The 19906-nt window shown below is 39.5% G+C and overlaps 1 protein-coding gene across 1 annotated transcript in view; it reads left to right on the forward strand.

The window, feature by feature from the left end:
• The window catches only part of LOC309370640 (putative lysosomal acid lipase/cholesteryl ester hydrolase), a 119270-nt gene extending 110416 nt beyond the window's left edge, over nucleotides 1-8854 (forward strand). Inside the window, exons 12-16 of the mRNA XM_081912553.1 lie at nucleotides 516-655; nucleotides 3083-3229; nucleotides 3714-3785; nucleotides 4833-4904; nucleotides 8115-8854. Coding sequence (XP_081768679.1) covers nucleotides 516-655; nucleotides 3083-3229; nucleotides 3714-3785; nucleotides 4833-4904; nucleotides 8115-8348 — 665 coding nt within the window. The 3' untranslated portion in view covers nucleotides 8349-8854. The remainder of the gene's footprint in view (nucleotides 1-515; nucleotides 656-3082; nucleotides 3230-3713; nucleotides 3786-4832; nucleotides 4905-8114) is intronic.
• Nucleotides 8855-19906: the final 11052 nt, after the last annotated feature.

The following is a 19906-nucleotide window of genomic DNA, read 5'->3' on the forward strand; positions in this document are numbered from 1 at the left end:
AAGAAGATTGTAGACAAATCATGTGAGCTTCAAGAAAATTGCTCTAAAATGATTTTCATAAGCACTTTAAATATGGGTGGGGAATCATCACCATCATTTTATTTGTACATCTCCTTTCCACAGTTAAAACAATGCTCATGGCAGCTCACAATATGAAAAGATTTACATAATTACAAATATAGGAAAGTAGTCATGAAAATAAATAAAACACATTAAAAATTACATAACCAAATCAAACAATTTCTACATAAAATTACAGATACAAAAAGTTAATACCAGAAACATGGAGAACTAAACTTCAGATTTGCTTATCCTCAGTTTTAGCTACTATTATTGCTGTTGTTGTTTTATTTCACTAATCTTGTAAGTCACTTTGATTTTTTTTAAAAAAGCAGGGCATACAATTCCGTGTACTTGATTGCTTTTGCATTATGTGAAAACTGGGTTTAAGATTTTGTTACTGGTTTTTTTCAAGACTACATTGCTAACTCTATTCATTTCTCCCCCCCCCCCAGCGTTCATTGCATTTTCAACCATGCCACACCTAGCCAAGAAGATCAAAATATTCTTTGCATTGGCCCCAGTAGCCACTGTAAACTATTTGACCAACACGGCTTTGACCAAACTTGCAATGGTTCCTGAACCTAAGCTCAAAGTACGTATTTTGGACAAAATATTTGTTCAAACAACAGAATGCAAATATTGCTGGATATAACTAAGTACCATCCTTTTCTGTCTATAGGACGCCCACACGTATAAGACGCCCCCTATTTGGGGGGCCTCAATATTTAGAAAATAGGGGGTTTGGGGGGAGGATTATTTGGGGGGAATGCTGAAAATCGCTCACCCACTGGAATGCAGCACACAACCGCTCATGTTGCAGCTGCCCAATTGCCGTGACTAGCCCTTCCGATTCCACTGTCACAGCCAATAGACAGCTGCCCTTGTCACAGCAAGCAGGAGTGTGATTGGCAGCCTCTGGCGGCGATTGGGCAGCTGATAGGTGGTTTCCACTCGTGTTGCTGAAATCGCCACTTACACTCTCGGGCTCGGGCCAAAAAACCATTCGCCTGTCCCACCTCATCAGTACTCGTGTATAAGATGACCCTAAATTTTGAACCTCATTTTTGGGTCAAAACAGGTCATCTTATATATGGAAAAATACAGTACTTGGAGATGCCCTTTCCATTTGACCTGAGGCCATTTATAATGCTCTTGGACAACTAAAGAGCTCAAGCTAGCCAAGGCTGCAACTTGATAGCACAGTGTCGCTTTGGCTGTTCTGTGCCAGGACTTTTGGGGGGTAAAAAGAATGAGGGGCTGGCTTTTGTCCCTTGCTGTATGTGTCATGGGTTCCAGTTTCTGCTGTGGACAGAAAAAGAAAGGTGTTGGTGCTCTATACTGTTTGCATCCAGTGCCCATATTAAAGAATTTGGCACAATTCTCTACGGTTCCTAATAAAATTGCCATGAGAATCTTTTTGGTATGGCGGCAGATCACACCTTTGGGTAACTCAGTTGCCGTTAAAGCAATAATTCTGAACAGTTACATGGGAATGTATTTATAACAGTATTGCTTTATTTACAGTACAGTAAGCCTGTGCTCCTGTCCCCTTTCCACCTTTATTTCTGTATTTCTTTAAAGTTGCGGACTTAATTCCTTATTAACAATGAATAGCTGTAGGGGAAAAGAGCCATGCTGATCATATTTACAGGCACATGCACCCATTTTTAGGGATCAGAGATGAAGGGAAGCATTGCTTCGTTCTCTTTCTGCACATAACTGTGGCCTTATGGGAAGTCTTGCTATGGGAAGTCTTGCTTCTTTTCTCTGGCATTCTGGGAAGTCTCGCTTATAATCTTTTCTCTGTTTCTGCACACACTGTACGAACCTGTTCCAAACACCTGTACGAACCTGTTCCAAACACTCGCTGATCATGTTGGAGGCTGTTTACTTGGGTCTCCTGTGTTGTCTATGTCTTCCGCCCTGCTGCTTTTAGCTCTATAAATCCATAAAACAACATTGGAGCATGGTCAGTTTTCCCGCCATGTTCTAGTCACGCTTGGCTGCTATGCTACACTTCCTTTTCAGATTTGAGGAATAGCTACTTCTCATCTTCTCCGCCTGGAGATGAAGTCAGGAGACATGACACTAAATTAAGTCACTAGGCATACAATAGAGCAGTAAGGCACTTTCCCTGAAATGACTGGAGAATTAAATGATTTCAAGCACATCTATTTAGCTACTAGACATTTGGCAAAAATGGACATTTGGCAAAATGTTTGCATAACTCATGTCTTTTGCATATTTGGGCTCCTACTGAACTAGTGTTCCTGTTGTGGGAACCATTACCATCTAGCTTGTTCCTGAACCACTTTAGAAGGACTCCAGCTGCACATTGTGTACATGGCAAGATGCACCTGAACTGCATCACATCTCTTAGATGGCTCTAATTACAATGTCTGTGTCTTAAATATTGTAGAGGATCATAACCTCCAACATTTCTCCTATAGAAAATAGGGACATCTTTTTATTTTATTTTATTTTATTTTATTTTATTTTATTTTATTTTATTTTATTTTATTTTATTTTATTTTATTTTATTTATACCCCACACATCTGACTCGGTTGCCTCAGCCACTCAGGGTGGCTTCCAACATATACGACAACATAACAAAACATTAAACATTTAAAAACTTCCCTATACCGGGCTGCCTTCAGATTTCTTCTGAAGGTTGTATAGTGACTTATCTCCTTGTCTTGGGGGCTGCAAAACTCCATATCCTTCATCATTTTTCTGGTGAAAATAGGGAACTTTCTGGGATCAAATCAGAAACCAGGATTGCTTCTGTAAATCTGGGATAACCTCTGGAAAACAGGGACACTTGGAAGGTCCAGAGGGTCATTCTGTCTGACAGTGCTTGTGGGATTTGAATGGGTATTCTATCCTAAATGTCTGAGCGGAAGATTCTTATAACAGTTTTTTTGGTAATATTTTGTTGCTACTGGTTAGAAGTATCCATAGGAAAAAAGAGAATTGATTAACAAAATGGTGTGTGTACTTATGTTTTTGTTTTGGCAGAAAATGTTTGGAACTAAGCAGTTTTTAGCTCAAGACAGAACAATGAAATGGTGTGCTACTTCCTTGTGTAACCGTTTCCCAATGGATTATCTTTGTGGCACTCTTATATTCCTGTTTAATGGCTTTAATATGCTAAACTTCAATATGGTAAGATTTCTGATTACTTAGTAGGAGTGTGCTCTAAAAAAAAGGTAGGTGTATGGAGGCTTCTCTGAAGTGATTGCTACTTGTGCCATCCATAACTTAATTACACTTAGACAAAACACAGAAGATAACGGCACATTTTGCCTCATCATTTTGCGTCTATGAGGGATAGAGATTTATTATTTAAAGGAGAGCTCAGAGTCTGGGACCCTAGTAAAAGCCTGTGTGGGTGCCATGGTGTCTCCTGCACAAGGAGCAGTGACATAGCATGGTTTGCCACTGCCTGAGACAAGGCAAGTATTGTGCCCCCCTGGGCGGTGTGCTGTGCTTGCCCCATGGAAAGTGTTACTATGTAAACTTGGATTCCTGTGTGATATCCCGATGTTGAGCTCTGGTGCACTGCTTTTGTGCAAACAAACCAAATGGAAGGGAAGTGGCTGTTGCAATTTGTGATAAATTCAGCTAATCACTTTGCACTTTCTTACAGAGTCGAATCGATGTTTATTTATCACACTTCCCAGCTGGGACATCTATCCAGAACATGCTTCACTGGACTCAGGTGGCACCGACATCCTCTTTTCTCTTTTAAAAAAAGGTTTTCGTATTGATTGAAGAATGGGCAATCAGAACAGGCTTTTACAAAGACTTTTAAGAATGAAATTAATAAATATGATTGAAAGAATTTTTTTTAATAACTCAGACTCTCTTTTTACAGACTCCAGAAATATGTTTTGTTTTTATGAGAAAGGATTTAAAGCTGAGAGAGTTTTATTGTGTTTAAATGTTTCCAAACAGGAGTATTTCAAAAGCTACAGATAAAATAATATCCCCAATGGATTTGTTTTTATTGTCAAAATAGTCCCTCTGCATGTAGATGGACAAAATACTAAATTTCTGTGGTATTTTACTGAGTTGTGTCAGTTCAGTTAGTTAGTTAAGCCTGGCTGGACTGTCTTAAACCCTTCATGAATTAACTAGGGTTAAACAGGCTGGTTATTTGAGGCTCATATATCCCACAATCGAGTTGTTTCTTCCCAGCCACTGCTTCCCTTGAACCTGCTCTATATTTTGGATCAATTCTGGGGAACCTTTTTTTTGCTCCACAGGCCCGATTCTTATCAGGATCAGTTTCACAGGCAAAGGTCATCAACAGGGTGGGGCCTCCAAAGTGTCAATTATCTAATGGATGTCAAAGCATCCTAATGGATGTCAAGGATGTCAAAGCTCCTTGCAAGGTGCTCCTTCCAGATTCCAATGCAAACCTCTTCCTGATTCACTTTAGTAACACTTCATTTCTAGTAGGACACGGGTCAAACATTCTCGAGATATCAGATAAACTGAGGAGGCGTAGAAGGTTGAGCAGTACTAAAAAACAGGTCTACTGCTTTCAAATAGCTTTGTGTACCTTTTTTTGTATGTTTACGTTAACTTTTGTTCTCACTAAAGATGAAGTTAGCCATTATTGCATAGCCTTAATCATAGCATGGTTTTTGACACAGTCAACATCCCTGTTTATGCCGGTGCCATGGTCTATTCATATAGCACACTTCTATATCACCTGCTTTGCCCATTTGGTTTTTCAAAGTATGACACTCCTCTTTTTCAGATTGTGAAGGCTGGGAAGTTCAAAGGCTTTGACTGGGGAAGCAAGGAAGCAAACATGCTTCACCACAACCAAGTAAGAATTTCTCACAAATTGAGTATTTCTCTCTGTAGGTGTTTATATGAGGGTAGATACTGGTAAGGCTTGGCCACAGGTACTCGTGGCAAAGGCTGCTGCTCATAAAACACATGGTGGATAATATGAAGTTCCAAGGTAAAATTAAAAAGTCAAGGGTAACAGACTTAGATGAAGTTTATCACCAGGTTCTACATACACAAATTTAAACGGTTGTTGTGCCCATAAATATATTTACTTATTTGTTTTCGTAAATCCAAAGAATATTTCTTAAAGCCACAAAGTGTCTGCCATGTCTTCTATTCTCCAAAGGGACACAAACCCTGTATGGGTGCCTGGGACCCCATGGGCTCTTGCCACCACTCGGCAGTGGGAGGGATGGACACCTGACTTTTGTCATAGTATGCTCACCAAATCAGATCTAAATAGCACCTTTGTTTATGTGAAGTCAAAAGCCAATATGTTCAGTTCATACAGCTTTGTACAAAATAAATAAATTAATGGCAACCATCTGTTAAAGCAAGGCATACAACATGGAACCATATCTCAAAAATAGGAACATATGCAAATAAACAAACAAAAACACAAACAAATTGAAAAACTTGCCAAAATAACATTTGACAGTGCAGTGGTCATGGGTAGTTTCAATGAACTCACGTAAGAGGATCTGCTATTACTTTACAAACAATAGCCATTGCATGGATAATCAGGTTTCTGTTTCCCTCTTCACTGAGCAGCAGCTGCAAGTCATGGGACTATGTTTTCATTCTACAGTCCAGATACTGTTGGGTTCCCACGGGAAAGGGAGACGGGATGTGACGTACACTGGTTTCCTGTTTTCTTTGTTCTGTCGTTCTTTGTTGGAGTTGCTCTCTGCTTCTCACAGAGACAAGATCTATATTTGTATGCTCTCTGCATAGCTTAGGAATAAAGCTTTTAGCAATGTAGCACCATACCTGCCTCATCCTTTCGTTGTGGACCCTGGATGTATACTCTGCTGTGATCGATCCAAGATGAGCCGTATCAGCTCCAGATGGGCCAGAGCTGAAAAATTCTAACATCTAGCTCCATTTCATAAACATTCCATGCATTGTGTCAATACAGTGACAATAATAATAACAACTGGAATGGCAAGAAATGTGGCATAATTTCCAATAAAAGTACATCTTCAACTTGTTGTAATAACAGTCACCCATTTTATGTTCTCCTTAAGTCCACCAGGTGCTACTGTTCTTAATCTATAGATTCCTCTCAATATATATTGTCCAGTAGCACCTTAGAGACAAACTAAGTTTATTCTTGGTATAAGCTTTCTTGTGCATGCACACTGTGTATCTGAAGAAGTGTGCATGCACACGAAAGCCTATACCAAGAACAAATATAGTTGGTCTCTAAGGTGCTACTGGACAATTTTTTATTTTTTTTTTATATATTTTGACTGTGTCTGACCAACACGGCTACCTACCTGAATATGGATCCCTCTTATTTCCTTCCTTTTAAATTTTGTCTATAATTGTTTCTCTGAACCATGTATGTTCTCAAAGCACCAATACTTTAGATTTAGCATCACGCTGCTCCTCTCTACAATGTTTAAGCAATGACACATTGAGTTTTTTGGTCCTTATGCAACTTTTGCATTCCCCTGTCCAGATCTTAATCTTTCTTGTGGTCATGCCAATGTGTCAGGGCATTATCTTCATTAATCACTCCCTTGAGTATTGTGGTTATATGCTTCATTAAGGTGGTGAATTTGATTAAAATAGGATTGCTCAAGGAATACCTTTTACCACCATTACAACTCCCACATGGGAATTATTTGGCCCAGCTTGATAATATCTAGGGGGTTAAAGAGGTTTTGGATTTACTTTAGGATATGCCAAAATATCTCTTAAATTTGATGCACATTCACTATAGGTAATGGTCTCCAGATTCCCTTGAGAATATCTAATTTCTATATCCAAAAAATATATCTCAGATGTAATATGGGGATGTAAATTTGTTGACAAATCTGCCATATGCCAGGTGCCTATCTTCACTCCCCTGTCATATAATGAAGATCATTTTTCTATAAAGCAATACATCACACCCATGAGGATTGCTTCCATTCTTTCTTTCAAATTTATCCCTCTATACATTAGCTAACTAAGATATAAGTCTGGTTCTAACAGCCATACTTGAAATTTGCCAGAAGAGTCTGTCTTGAAACTGCAATCATGTTTCTTCAGTGCTAACAAAACTGGTGCAGTAGGAAGAATCACTGTTGGGAATAATGATGACTCTTGGGAATAATGAGTCAAAGACACTGAGCTGGTTTGTAGGTAACTCTAAGCCAAATCAAAGCTTGCCATGAATGCTGGTGTGGAAGAGCTTCCTGAGAGGAGAGCCTGGCCACTTTGCACTTCCCTTGACTCTCCTGCTGCTGCTCTTCTGCACACTAATCCGTAGTTTGGTTTAGCAAGTTGCTCAACCCAGGCATGTGGCTTGTCTTTCTCAAGACACTGCATGAGTTGTAAATACGAGAACAAACTTTGGTTCCATCTTGTGGTTTGTTTGGAGTGAGACAAAGCATGAACCTGGCTTTCTCCTTAATGCTAAAGCAGCAGTAGTGAGACCAGAGAAGGGTCAAAGTGTCTGTGCTCTCCTCTTAGGCAGAGTGCACATTCATGCTCAGTCATAGTTGGGCTTAATGCTACATGAAAATCATCTCATTCTTTCGGAACAATCAGTAAATCCAGACAATCAGTCCTGATTTACAGCCAGGCAGAGCGGCCTGCAGCCCAGGGTCTCGGCCACTTGCCATTGAAAACAAACAAACAAACAAGCTCAGTTGCTTAGTAACAGAAAGGATAAGAACAAAGTTTAGGTACTCAAAAAATCATAGAATCATCACATAACAGAGTTGGGAAGGATCACAGAGGTCATTGAGTCAAACCCCCTACACTGCAGGGCTCCCCACCCCCCCAGCATGAGGCTGGAACAACAACCCTGAGATGTAAATTGACCAGGCAATCTGCACAATTTGCTCTTCATGGATGGATTATGTGCACTTTCTTGCACAACTTCTGATGAATGCCCAGTTGTTACGCACATTAATCGTTCAACCCTCAACTTAGATATGTGTGTGTTTTGCAAGTGTGTGTGTGTGTGTGTGTTTTGATCAGGAAGTATTTGCAGACTGTTTTAAAACTTTTTTTATCTCCTCTCTTTAAGTCAACACCACCTTTCCACAACATACAACGGATGACTCTTCCAACAGCTGTCTGGAGTGGTGGAAACGACTGGGTTGCAGACTCAAAGGACATGGCCCTCTTACTGCCTCAGATCCCAAACTTAGTTTACCACAAGGATATTCCTGAATGGGAACATCTGGATTTTGTCATAGGCTATGATGCCCCACAGCGCATGTACATAGAGATAATGGATTTAATGCAGACTTATAAGTGAATGTGAAATATTCCTTCAGAACCCATCACTGTCAATGTGTGTTGATGAAAAGAACTAAAGGTTTCTTAAGATTCCATTTCTCATACAGGTTCATCACAGTCTCAGTTATAAGAAAGATTTGCTTAGTATCCTTGCCTTTTGTAATTCTGTCAGTGACCATGGGTGTTCCTCCGTTGTTTTAGGAGCGGCTAAGATTCCTTGTTGCTTTTGCTTCATCATGTTGTGTAGCAGATTCTTGTTCTAGCACAGCATGACTATTGAGGGTAGAAAAAGTACTTGTGGTGATGTCCAACTCCTTTCCGATGAGGAACTGGTCCAATTCCAGTTGCTTCCCAGCCTTGGGATCTATCTGCTCTGGGATAGAGTGCTGCCTTTTCTTAGCTCCCTCAGCAGTTTCTGGTCTAATCTCTCTCTCTTTTGCTCTCCGCCACTGAGCTGTAAACATTAATTTGATAAGTTTCTCTCTAGATTGGAATCCTCCCTTAGTTAGCAGTTGTATTCCTTAGTTTTTCTTATCTCTAATTATTCACTTTGGATAGAGAAAAGGGGAGATAAGCACTAATGACAGAGGAGCCTCTGTTGGGATATGTCACTCCCATATTTCTTAATAAAATACACCCTGGAAAGCATTCCCCACCTTCCCCTTCTCTCCCCCACCTCTCTCTCTCCCCTTCAACTCACAATGCCTACGTGTCTCATACCAAATGTAACTGACTTGCAGAAAAGATGGAAAACAGAAATGCTCTATGTTCCTTTGTTATCCATGAAAACCATTCTGTATAAAAATAACAATCGCTAGGATGTCTATGTGCAGTTTAGTAATCCCTCAGGGAATTAAATGTTTGCCCTCCTCTGAAGTATTTAAATCCATACATCTTTAATGGGGGTATTGAGATGCAACTTAAGTTGCATTCTCATCACAGAAGTCCTGACGAAGGGAAAAGCCTTTAGGTCATTAAACTTACATAATAATGTAAATCTGAAAGTAAATCTGATCTTCCCAAATTCTGTCATGGAGAGTGGGGTTGTTAAAACCTTGCTAACATCTGTGGTAACATGAAAACTGCTTTTAGGAAGCTTTTTAGAAACAAGATATTGGGTAGTAGTCAACTAGGTTTTCCTCACAGTAGACTCATTGATATTAATGAACATGACCAAGTTGGATACTACCCCACTCTCCATAACAGAGTTAGGAAGACCAGCTCTCATTCAGAGTGCTCCAAAGCAATAAACCTTTGTCTTGAAAGCAATGCGATGTGTCACGCTTACTTAAAAATCGGCACCTTGGGACTAAACACCATCTACTTGGAAATGATTTTTTTTTTAAAAAAATTGCACTGATGTTAGTCCCTAGTTGTTGGAATGCAAGATTTGACCATGTATTAGAATGTTGTCCTCGGTGGACCAGGGCTGAAGTTTCCACTCACCATAACTTCAAAGAGAAGCATGGAAGCTATAAGGAGGACAAAAGGGGCACATCATTTTTCTGCAGTGCTGCCACAGTCGGTTTAAGTTAAGATTGCCACTGCAGGGGCCTAAAGTGACATCCACTCCCACCCTCCTTCTCTTCTATAGCCCCTCCTTTAACCCCCCCCCCAGCCATTTACCACAAGCACAATTGTTCCCGAGAACCTTCCTCCAACCTATATTCCTCATCTTTCCTCCCAATGCCTCATCTTTATTCTCTTCAGTGCTAGAAACACCACCTTACAGATCTACTTGACCCCTTCTCAGTTCCTCCTCATTTTACTCATTCCCTCATTCCCATTTTACTCTGGGGTGTACTGTTTAACTTATTCTAACCGTTTATCTTATGAAACTCTTTCCTTGAATCTATGCACACTTTTCAATTCCCATTGCAATTCATCTTCTGACTTGGTGAGTACAGCATTGTACTCCCAAGACTTCCAAGAAAGCTCAGCAGTCACAGGATAGGAGGAGAGGTCCTCTTGTGGATTAGCAACTGTTAAGAAACAGGAAGTAGGAATAAATGGATTCAAAAGGATCTCTCCAAAATGACAGTAAAATGGCAAATGCAATTCAACCCAAGCAAATGTAAGCTGATACACACTGGGGCAGATAAAATCTTAATTTCACATGTATATGCTCATGGGGTTTGTACTTGCAGCGATGGACCAGGAATGAGATCATGGGGTCAGAATAGAGAGCTTGATAAAGATGTTGTGGCTGCTGTGAAAAAGGTGGATTCCATGCTGGGGATCAGTAGCAAAGGGGCTGTAGATAAAGCTCCCAATACGATCCAATATGAGACAAGAAGACATTGAGGTGTTAGACCAGTGCTTGGAGGCAGTGACAGGCTGGATGTGGATCAATTTTTTAAAACTAAATTCTGAAAGAACAGAAATGTTATGTGTTTCAAGTTCTCCAGTCTAGAAAGTGCAAAAATGGACTACCATTCCTACCTTTTAGGCAAAAAGTGAAACGGGCAACCTGCAAGGTGAATTTTGAGGTGGTGAGGATAAGCCCCTCACAGCTTTAATTGTAACTATACAGTATGTGCAAAATCCGTAATTAGGAAGATCCTAGGCAGGGAAATTCCTGTTGCCTTTTGAATCTCAAGAGTGCTTCTAGCTTCTGTTTTTTTTTTAAAATAAGATATTTATTAGCATTTTCACAAGTTTTATAAAACACAAAAATCACACAAAAAAGACACAACAAGTAAAATCAAAAATACATATAAAAAAGAAAGAAAAAATCGAAACAACAAACAAAAATCACATGTATAGCTTCATTCCCTTATATTCATGAAAATAACTTTCCCGACCTCCTCATACCTCTCCTTACTGCATTCCATTCTCTAATTATCTTCAACAAATCCTTCCCTTAATTTTAATTAAGTTTCTTAAAATTTCTTTTCATATTACATAATAATTACAGCTAGCAACCCCTTAATTTCAGAATCAGCATCATCTTAACATTCAATAATTTTACAATGTTTCTTAAGATAATCTTTAAATTTCTTCCAATCTTCTTCCGCTGCCTCTTTCCCCTGGTCTCGGATTCTGCCAGTCATCTCTGCCAGTCCCATATAGTCTATAACTTTCATCTGCCATTCTTCCACGGTGGGTAGTTATTCTGTCTTCCAATACTTTGTGCTAAGTATTATTGCTGCTGTTGTAGCATACATAAAAAAGTCCTATCCTTCTTTGACACCAATTGGCCGACCATGCCCAGGAGAAAGGCCTCTGGTTTCTTTAAGAAGGTATATTTAAATACCTTTTTCATTTCATTATAAATCTTCTCCCAGAAAGCCTTAATCCTTGGGCACGTCCACCAAAGGTGAAAAAAAGTACCTTCAATCTCTTTACATTTCCAACATTTATTGTCAGACAAGTGGTATATTTTTGCAAGCTTGACTGGGGTCATGTACCACCTATAAATCATTTTCATAATATTTTCTTTTAAGGCATTACATGCCGTAAATTTTATACCGGTGGTCCATAACCGTTCCCAGTCTTCAAACATAATATTATGACCAATATCTTGTGCCCACTTGATCATAGCTGATTTAACTGTTTCATCCTGTGTATTCCAATCCAACAGCAAGTTATACATTTTTGACAAGTTCTTAGTTTTGGGTTCTAACAGTTCTGTCTCCAATTTCGATTGCTGCTGGCTTCTGCTTTAGTTTGGATTCATTTCTGGAATGAGTTACCACTTCAAGCAAAACAAAACAAATTCCTTCCAGTAGCACCTTAAAGACCAACTAAGTTAGTTCTTGGTATGAGCTTTTGTGTGCATGCACACTTCTTCAGATACGTATCTGAAGAAGTGTGCACGCACACGAAAGCTCATACCAAGAACTAACTTAGTTGGTCTTTAAGGTGCTACTGGAAGGAATTTTTTTTGTTTTGACTATGGCAGACCAACACGGCTACCTATCTGTCACTTCAAGCAAGTTGATGCAATCTGATGCCACAAGATGGAGCTGTGGCCCTTATGAGTGATACTTTGTAACTCGTTTATTACATCTTTAGCTGGGAGATGCTGTTCTTGCAACATAAAGAGAACGTGAAAGAAACCATCCCTCCATTTATGTGTCTTAAAACAAGATTCCCGATATCTAGCCTGCCCTGCAACGCTGCTTCCTTTGTTTGCTTAAGGAAAAGACCTTGTGGGTTCCTATGTGAAGATGCAGAAACATACATTTACAGTGGTACCTTGGTTCTCAAATGCCACGGTACTCAAACAACTTGGAACGCAAAAACTGCAGACCTGGAAGTAAGTGTTCCGGTGTGAGAACCTTTTTCAGAAACCGAACATGCTCCTTTTTGAGTGTCACACTTCCAATTTGAGTGTTACGCCGAGGTCTGTCTGTTTCTGCTATCTATTTTGCTTTCTCTTTTTTTTGCAGCTCTTTTTTGTTTTGTTTTTGTGACTGAGTGGAACTCAGTTCAGCTACTGATTGATTGTGTCACCGCAGTACATTGTTTATTGCTTTCATTTTCTGGATCAATGGTCTCGTTAGATAGTGAAATTCACATTAAATTGCTGTTTTGGGGGTTGTTTTTAAAAGTCTGGAATCGGTTAATCCATTTTGCATTGCTTTCTATGGGAAAGTGTGCCTTGGTTTTAGAATGCTTTGGTTTTGGAACGGACTTATGGAATGGATTAAGTTTGAGAACCAAGGTACCACTGTACCAGACATAGTAGCTTTCTCCAGTACTGCAAGCATTTTTCATAGGAAGTCTTTTAAAAAGCAAGTTTTAAGCCTTTGGACTCATTCAGGCCTGCTGGCATAGTGTAATCATTTAGGGCACACTTGATAGTTGACAGCTGAGCATATGAAGCCTAGGAAGATTCATTTGAGAAACACCGAGATATGGATCAGAGTTTAATAGAAGAATTGCAAAAGGAAACAGAGATGGAGCTGGCCAAGAAGGTAAAATATTTAGGAATATGGTTAACCCCAAAGAATATTGATTTATATCAAAACAACTATTTAACGATTTGGGATGGCATTAAGAAAGACCTTGAAGTTTGGGGTAGGATGAAACTATCCTTTTGGGGCAGAATTTCAACGATCAAAATGAGTGTGCTTCCAAAGATGTTATTCTTATTTCAAATGATTCCAATAATTAAGGGGGACAAAGATATTCAGAGAGTGGCAAAGAATGATATCAAGATATATCTGGCAGGGCAAAAAGCCAAGAATACAATTTAAGCTATTAACTGATGCGAAGGAAAGAGGTGGTTTCGCCCTGCCAGATTTGAAATTATATTATGAAACATCTTGTCTCTGTTGGTTAAAGGACTGGATAACATTAAAAAACAATAGGTTGTTAGACCTTGAAGGTTTTGATAACAGATTTTGTTGGCACGCCTATTTATGGTTGGGGAAGAAGAAAGTCCACAAAGGTTTTGAGAATCATATTTTTAGGGGTTCCCTAAAAGAAATATGGGATAGGTATCAAAACATTTTGGAACCTAAAGTACCACATTGGTTGTCCCCACTGGAGATTATGAGTGTAAAGAAAACAAATATGAGAGGGCACTGGATCACTTATGGGGAAATGGAAAATGAAGCCATATGAACAAGTTAAAGATTATGTATTTGATTGGTTGCATTATCTTCAAATAAATGAAATGTTTAAAAAGGATCTTAAAGAGAGGGGATATATTGAAAGAGAGTCCAGATTTCAAACAGAGATAATAAATAATGACTGTAAAATAATGTCAAAAATGTACAAAATGTTACTGGAATGGCAAACAAAGGACGAAGAGATTAAATCGGTTATGATACATTGGGCCAGGGATTTCAGTTACAATATACAATTAGCAGACTGGGAAAAAGTATGGAATGAAAATATGAAATTCACTGCATGTATGACGATAAAGGAAAACATTATGAAAATGGTATATAGATGGTATATCACCCCGATTAAACTTGCAAAAATGTTCAAAACATGTAACAAGTGTTGGAAATGTAAAGAAAAGGAAGGGTCTTTTTTCCATATGTGGTGGGAGTGTAGGATGGTGAAGGGCTTCTGGGAAATGATATATAACGAGTTGAAAAAGATGTTTAAATATACATTTGTAAAGAAACCAGAAGCTTTTTTGTTAGGAATTACAGGAAGAGAAATTAACAGAAGTGATTACAAACTTTTTCAATATGCAGTGACTGCGGCAAGAATTTTAATGGCCCAAAAATGGAAACAAGAGGAATTACCGACAGTGGAAGAGTGGAGAATGAAACTTATGGACTTTGCAGAATTAGATTAAATGACTGGGAAAATTAGATACCAGAAAGATCACAAGTTCACTGAGGACTGGAGAAAGTTTACGATTTATCTGGAAAATATCTGTGATGAACAGACAACGCTAGTCGGTTTTAAAGAGGCTTTGTGATGAGAAAGGGTATTGTAAAAGAAAACGAGATGAAAGGATATTATTAACTAGCAATATATTATAAAGGAAATGCGTAATAAATATAAAATATGAGGATTGTGGGAGGAGCTGGTGGAAGTCAAAAATTTGTAAATTGGCGAATATGGTTATGTTTGAATAATTTGTAAAAGAGAAATTTGTAAAAAAATCTAATAATAAAAAAAGAGAAACACCGAGATAGCATGGTTTCCCACCTCCCCAGGCAGAACTTTCATGTGTGGTGGCTCATTCACATGTTATGCTTGGCGTGACAGTGTCTTCACCCATCCCTCAGCAGGACCATATTTGCACCACTCACTTCCATTGTGACTCAGCTAGGCACTAGAGTGCCCATATGCCTTACTTTCCAGAGGGCATATGGGCACTCCTCTGTTTGAAAAGCTGCCTGGGCCAAGTCCAGTTTAAAGATTAAGAAGAAAACAGCAGGAGTCTTGACATCATGCCCCATCAATGCATAGCATGTGGACAGGAGAATAAGCTGTCTTCCCCACTATGGTGACATAGATTTCTATTTAGATTAAGGTCGGAAGCAGATCAGAAGCTGGATCAGGTCAGGGGCTTGTTTGAGTCAAGTACCATCTTTTTACAGTGGGCAACCAAATGCCTATAGGAAACCTCAAACAAGGATCTCGGCACAACAGCAATCTCCAGCACTCAATAAGTCATATAATTATATAGGTGCACCAATAACACTAAATATAGTAATTATTTCAAGATTTTCATGTATACACAGAGGCAAGAAACTTGAATTCTCTTTGGATCTTCTCTTGGTGATGAGTAAATGGCACTTGTTGCTTGCTTCCCATAAGCATTCTGCAGTCAGTTAAAAAATGGCCAGTTTGGGAATGCTATAACTAGAGTTAAAGGGTCAGTATCACCACAAACTCCTGTCTAACGAGCTGTAGCTGCTTCTTCAGTCTTCTCCTCTTGCTTTTTGTTTTTGTTTATTAATGAAAATTAACATTGTCCCAAAATATAGACTTCTGGTGCGATTTCCATGGATTTGACACCTTTCCCACCAGTCGTGCAATTTATCAGGGATAATATGGCAGGTTATTATCCCTAGTCACCCCCCCCCCAGGGAAGGGGGGATTTCTCACCTGCAGGTCGTCCAATATCTTCTGCTGCTCACTCCTTTTATTAAGAGTCCTTCTGGTTTAAAGTGATGGTCCATCTAGTCTAGTATTATGTTTTCTCTGTGGATAAGCCAGATGCTTCTGGTGACTTTACAATTGGGAAATGAAGGAATCAGTTCTCCCCTTCCCTCCCCCTCCCCCTCCCCCCACAAGACCTAGGCTTTCAAAGGATATGGATTCTAGGTATCAATATTCCAATTTAATTAACATGACTACTAACTCTGTGAAGTTGTTGAACATCATTTTCACAATAATCTCTGTGTTAGAGATACAGGATGCAAACTATAGCGCTGATGGATCCACTACCAACCACATAATCTGCTCTGGATGGCTGTGTTAGGTTTCTGTTATGCCACTGTGCAGTTCTTGGAGTCACAAGACTTTATTGACATTCCAGACTGTTGGAAGTCTCACGGGAGACAGATGTTGATGTTACTGGTTTCCTGTTTCTTTGTGTTCAGTTTGTTTTCTGTCTCTCACAGAAAGCAGATGCATATTCTTTTCTGTCCTACGTAGTTAGAAATAAAGTAGCAATGTAGCACATATTTCTGGCTCGTTCTGCTGCTGTCTGATACTCTGCATGTATGGAGAGTGTGCCTGAAGTCTCATTCAAAGGCCTAGGTCATTAATCACCGTTGGAGGAGAGCCTGGATGGGTTCCGAAAATACAGTCAAAGGAGTAGCCATTACAGCTCGGTCGTACGGAAGCTCCAACAGGCTGGAGGGCCTTCCAGATTGGGGCGGGGGAGAGAACAAATGCTTGGGGAGAATCTGCCTTTAACTACAGTTTTAGGTTTTACATAATCATTTAAATTATATCACTAGTAGCTAATTGATTTGAATATGTTGTCTGATCATCTGTGGCCAAATAGCATGGTGTGTGATTCCAGATACGTTGATATTTCTGTTTGTTCTGAAAGGCATAAAAAACAAGTAAAAACCATTCAAGGTAGGCACAGAGATCTTGAGGTTCCTATCCTTCCTTCAGTCTGTCAGATGGAGTGAATAAAGTATTATTATTAAGTAGAAACATGAAGAGTTGTAGCCAACACTGCACAAACGGAGCTCCACTCATGCAAAAGGTCTTCCCTTGACTTACTTATTCCCACCAAATCAGTTCCAGATGGTCCTGCAACACTCTGGAGCAGCTTTGGAGGGTGTACAAGAAGGTGCAGGGGGAAGAAGAGTACATGGCATTCCATTTTGGAAGTAGAGGTCTGTTGCATGAGTGGAACAGCAATGTTGGATGCAAACTAAAGTCTTCCTAATGTTTCTTTGGGGTGTTGCTATTTCCTTCTAATTGGCACCCTGTCATGTAACTACATGACTGGCTGTTGAAAGGTGGTTGTTGCTGCTATATTGATAGCCACACCCCAGGTTTTCAAAGGGCCCTGAGCTAAAAAGTGTTGCCTAAACCATTTGTGGTTCAATAACCTTTCATGTCTTTGTCTCAGATGGTGTTCTTGGAGCGTATCTACAGTTGCAGGAAAACATTTTCTATGACTTGAAACGAGGGGTGTGCAATTCTAATGTGCATGTTTTAAAAACATTTATAGAGAACTACAGTAGAAATCATAAAAAGAGTCTATATCATGACAGAGGTTAAATTGGAATATGGAAGGAAATCCACTTAATAGTCTGTTTTCCATTAGTTCCCTACTCACCACCCAGTCCCCATACATTAAAATAGGAAACCTTGACACAGCCATCAGTATATAAATTCTGACTCTTCTCATAACCTCAAAAATAAATGTTCAGATATTCAAACTGTCTCTCTGAACCAATCTCTAATTTAAAAAAACCCAACATTTTGAAGAACCCTCTCTCTCCCTTAGAACATCGGAACATAAGCAATGGAAGCAAATCTGCAAAATTCCAAAGAGAAAAATGAAACAGGAATGGGATCAACTCAATCAGCCATAGGAATTTAAACCAGAAGTTCAAACTCTGCCCCATTTCCAATGGATCCTCCACAGGGTCCAAGTTGGCATCATTTACTCAAAAGCAGAGACAGGTGTGCTGGGACTCTGAGACAAAGAAAGCAACTCCCTCCCCAGAGGGCAATTTGACTTATGACATCTGTGCCGTACAAATACAATCAGGTTCTCATTTCATTATGAGAAAATAATTCATTTTTATTTCTGCTTCCAGGTATCTTTATTATTTTAAAGGAAGAAAAGGAGGACAAAGAAACAAATAATAACAAACTACATCAAAAAGAAAAATATTACATAGATAATTATCTTAAGCACTCATATCTGTTTAACAACATAGCTAAATTATATCTAATCTTATTCCCCAAATATGTGTCATTCCATCCCATAATAAATAAGGACCATGTCTCCATCCAGCTACTAATAGGCACAGCCTCCTCTCTTTTACAAAATGTGAGTTCTAATAATGTTACGATTTTTCATATTTCATCAAGACATTATTATATAAAAGATGCTGTAGTTTTCATCTAAGAGTTTGCAGTTGCTGATTTTGCTGCTATTGGCAGAGTTATGACCATTTCCAGATCAGAATCAGGTACCAGCAGACTTTTCTTTTTTAAAAAACAAATATATAAGAACAGACACATATGTACTGCCTGCTGACCATCAGCACCACAGCAAATGCTGCTGAATGTGTGTTGAGTTGCAGTTTTTTCTGTAGCAAGTAGGAGTGTTGGGATTTTCACTCCTCTTCTTCAGTTTTCCACCTTTCTCTGTACAACAAACATGTTTTGCTTTTTGGTATTTCCCCAACTTGTGTTCCCCTGTTCTAAAGCTTTTGTGTTCTTTTGGAAGCCATGTTTTCCCCACCCACATGCTTCTTTATTCTCAGTTGCCCCAGTTGCTCCCTCAGTTGAGAGCCAGTGTGGTGTAGTGGTTAAGAGCCGTAGACGCGTAATCTGGGGAACCGGGTTGGTGTCTCTGCTCCTCCACATGCAGCTGCTGGGTGACCTTGGGCTAGTGACACTTATTGAAGTCTTACAGAGTGTTTGTTGTGGGGGAGGAAGGAAAAGGAGAATGTTAGCCGCTTTGAGATTCCTTTGGGTAGTGATAAAGTGGGGTATCAAATCCAAACTCCTCCTCCTCCTTCTCTTCTTCTTCTTCTTCTTCTTCTTCTTCTTCTTCTTCTTCTTCATGTGGTCTACATATCCTGCTGGTACTCACAAAATGGTGACTTAATATAAGTTAGAAGATATGGGGCAATAGAGGAGCATGGCTTCTAATTCTTGCATTAAATGAAGCCATTGCATGTAGTTTCTGGGTGTGCATTTAATAGAAAGGCATCATTAAGAGCTGGATCCTGGCATCCTTTACATGCTAAACAGGAAAGGCCAAGGGCAAGTTTGGCTTGTGCATATCCTGATTTATTAAGGGTAAGTAAGTGTTTCAAAACACCTCACTTGGGTAGTTTTGAGTTATACATTATACAATATGCATGAGGTTACCAGTAGTTGCTGTATTGATTACAGTCCTGTGGAGAACCAGTGACGTCCATAACTCTCTGGAAAATTCTAGAAGCAGATTCACCCCATGGAGTGATTGGGAGGTGGCTGCCTCTCTGTGTGGTTGCTGTTGTCATGTGATCAGCTTTCTCAGAAGGTCTGTTGTGCATGTCAACCACATTTGCAAAGTGTTCTTTTTCATCAATCCAACATTAACTCCATATGCCTGGGACGCGGGTGGCACTGTGATCTAAACCACTGAGCCTCTTGGGCTTGGTGATTGGAAGGTCAGCAGTTTGAATCCATGCAATAGGGTGAGCTTCCATTGCTCTGTCCCAGCCCCTGCCAACCTAGCAGTTTGAAAGCATACCAACACAAGTAGACAAATAGGTACCACTGAGATGAGAAGGTAAACGGTGATTCCTTGTGCTCTGGCACTTGTCCTCCCTGCACCAGTAGCAGTTTAGTTTACGTGCAAATTGATCATTGTACTCTTAACTGCTGCACTAAATGATCTGTTACATGTTGACTAATCTTTTGTTGAACTGAGACTGCAGTCCTATGCCCACTTGCCTTGAA

Source organism: Podarcis melisellensis (assembly GCF_964234715.1).
Source record: "Podarcis melisellensis genome assembly, chromosome: 5".
NCBI lineage: Eukaryota > Metazoa > Chordata > Lepidosauria > Squamata > Lacertidae > Podarcis > Podarcis melisellensis.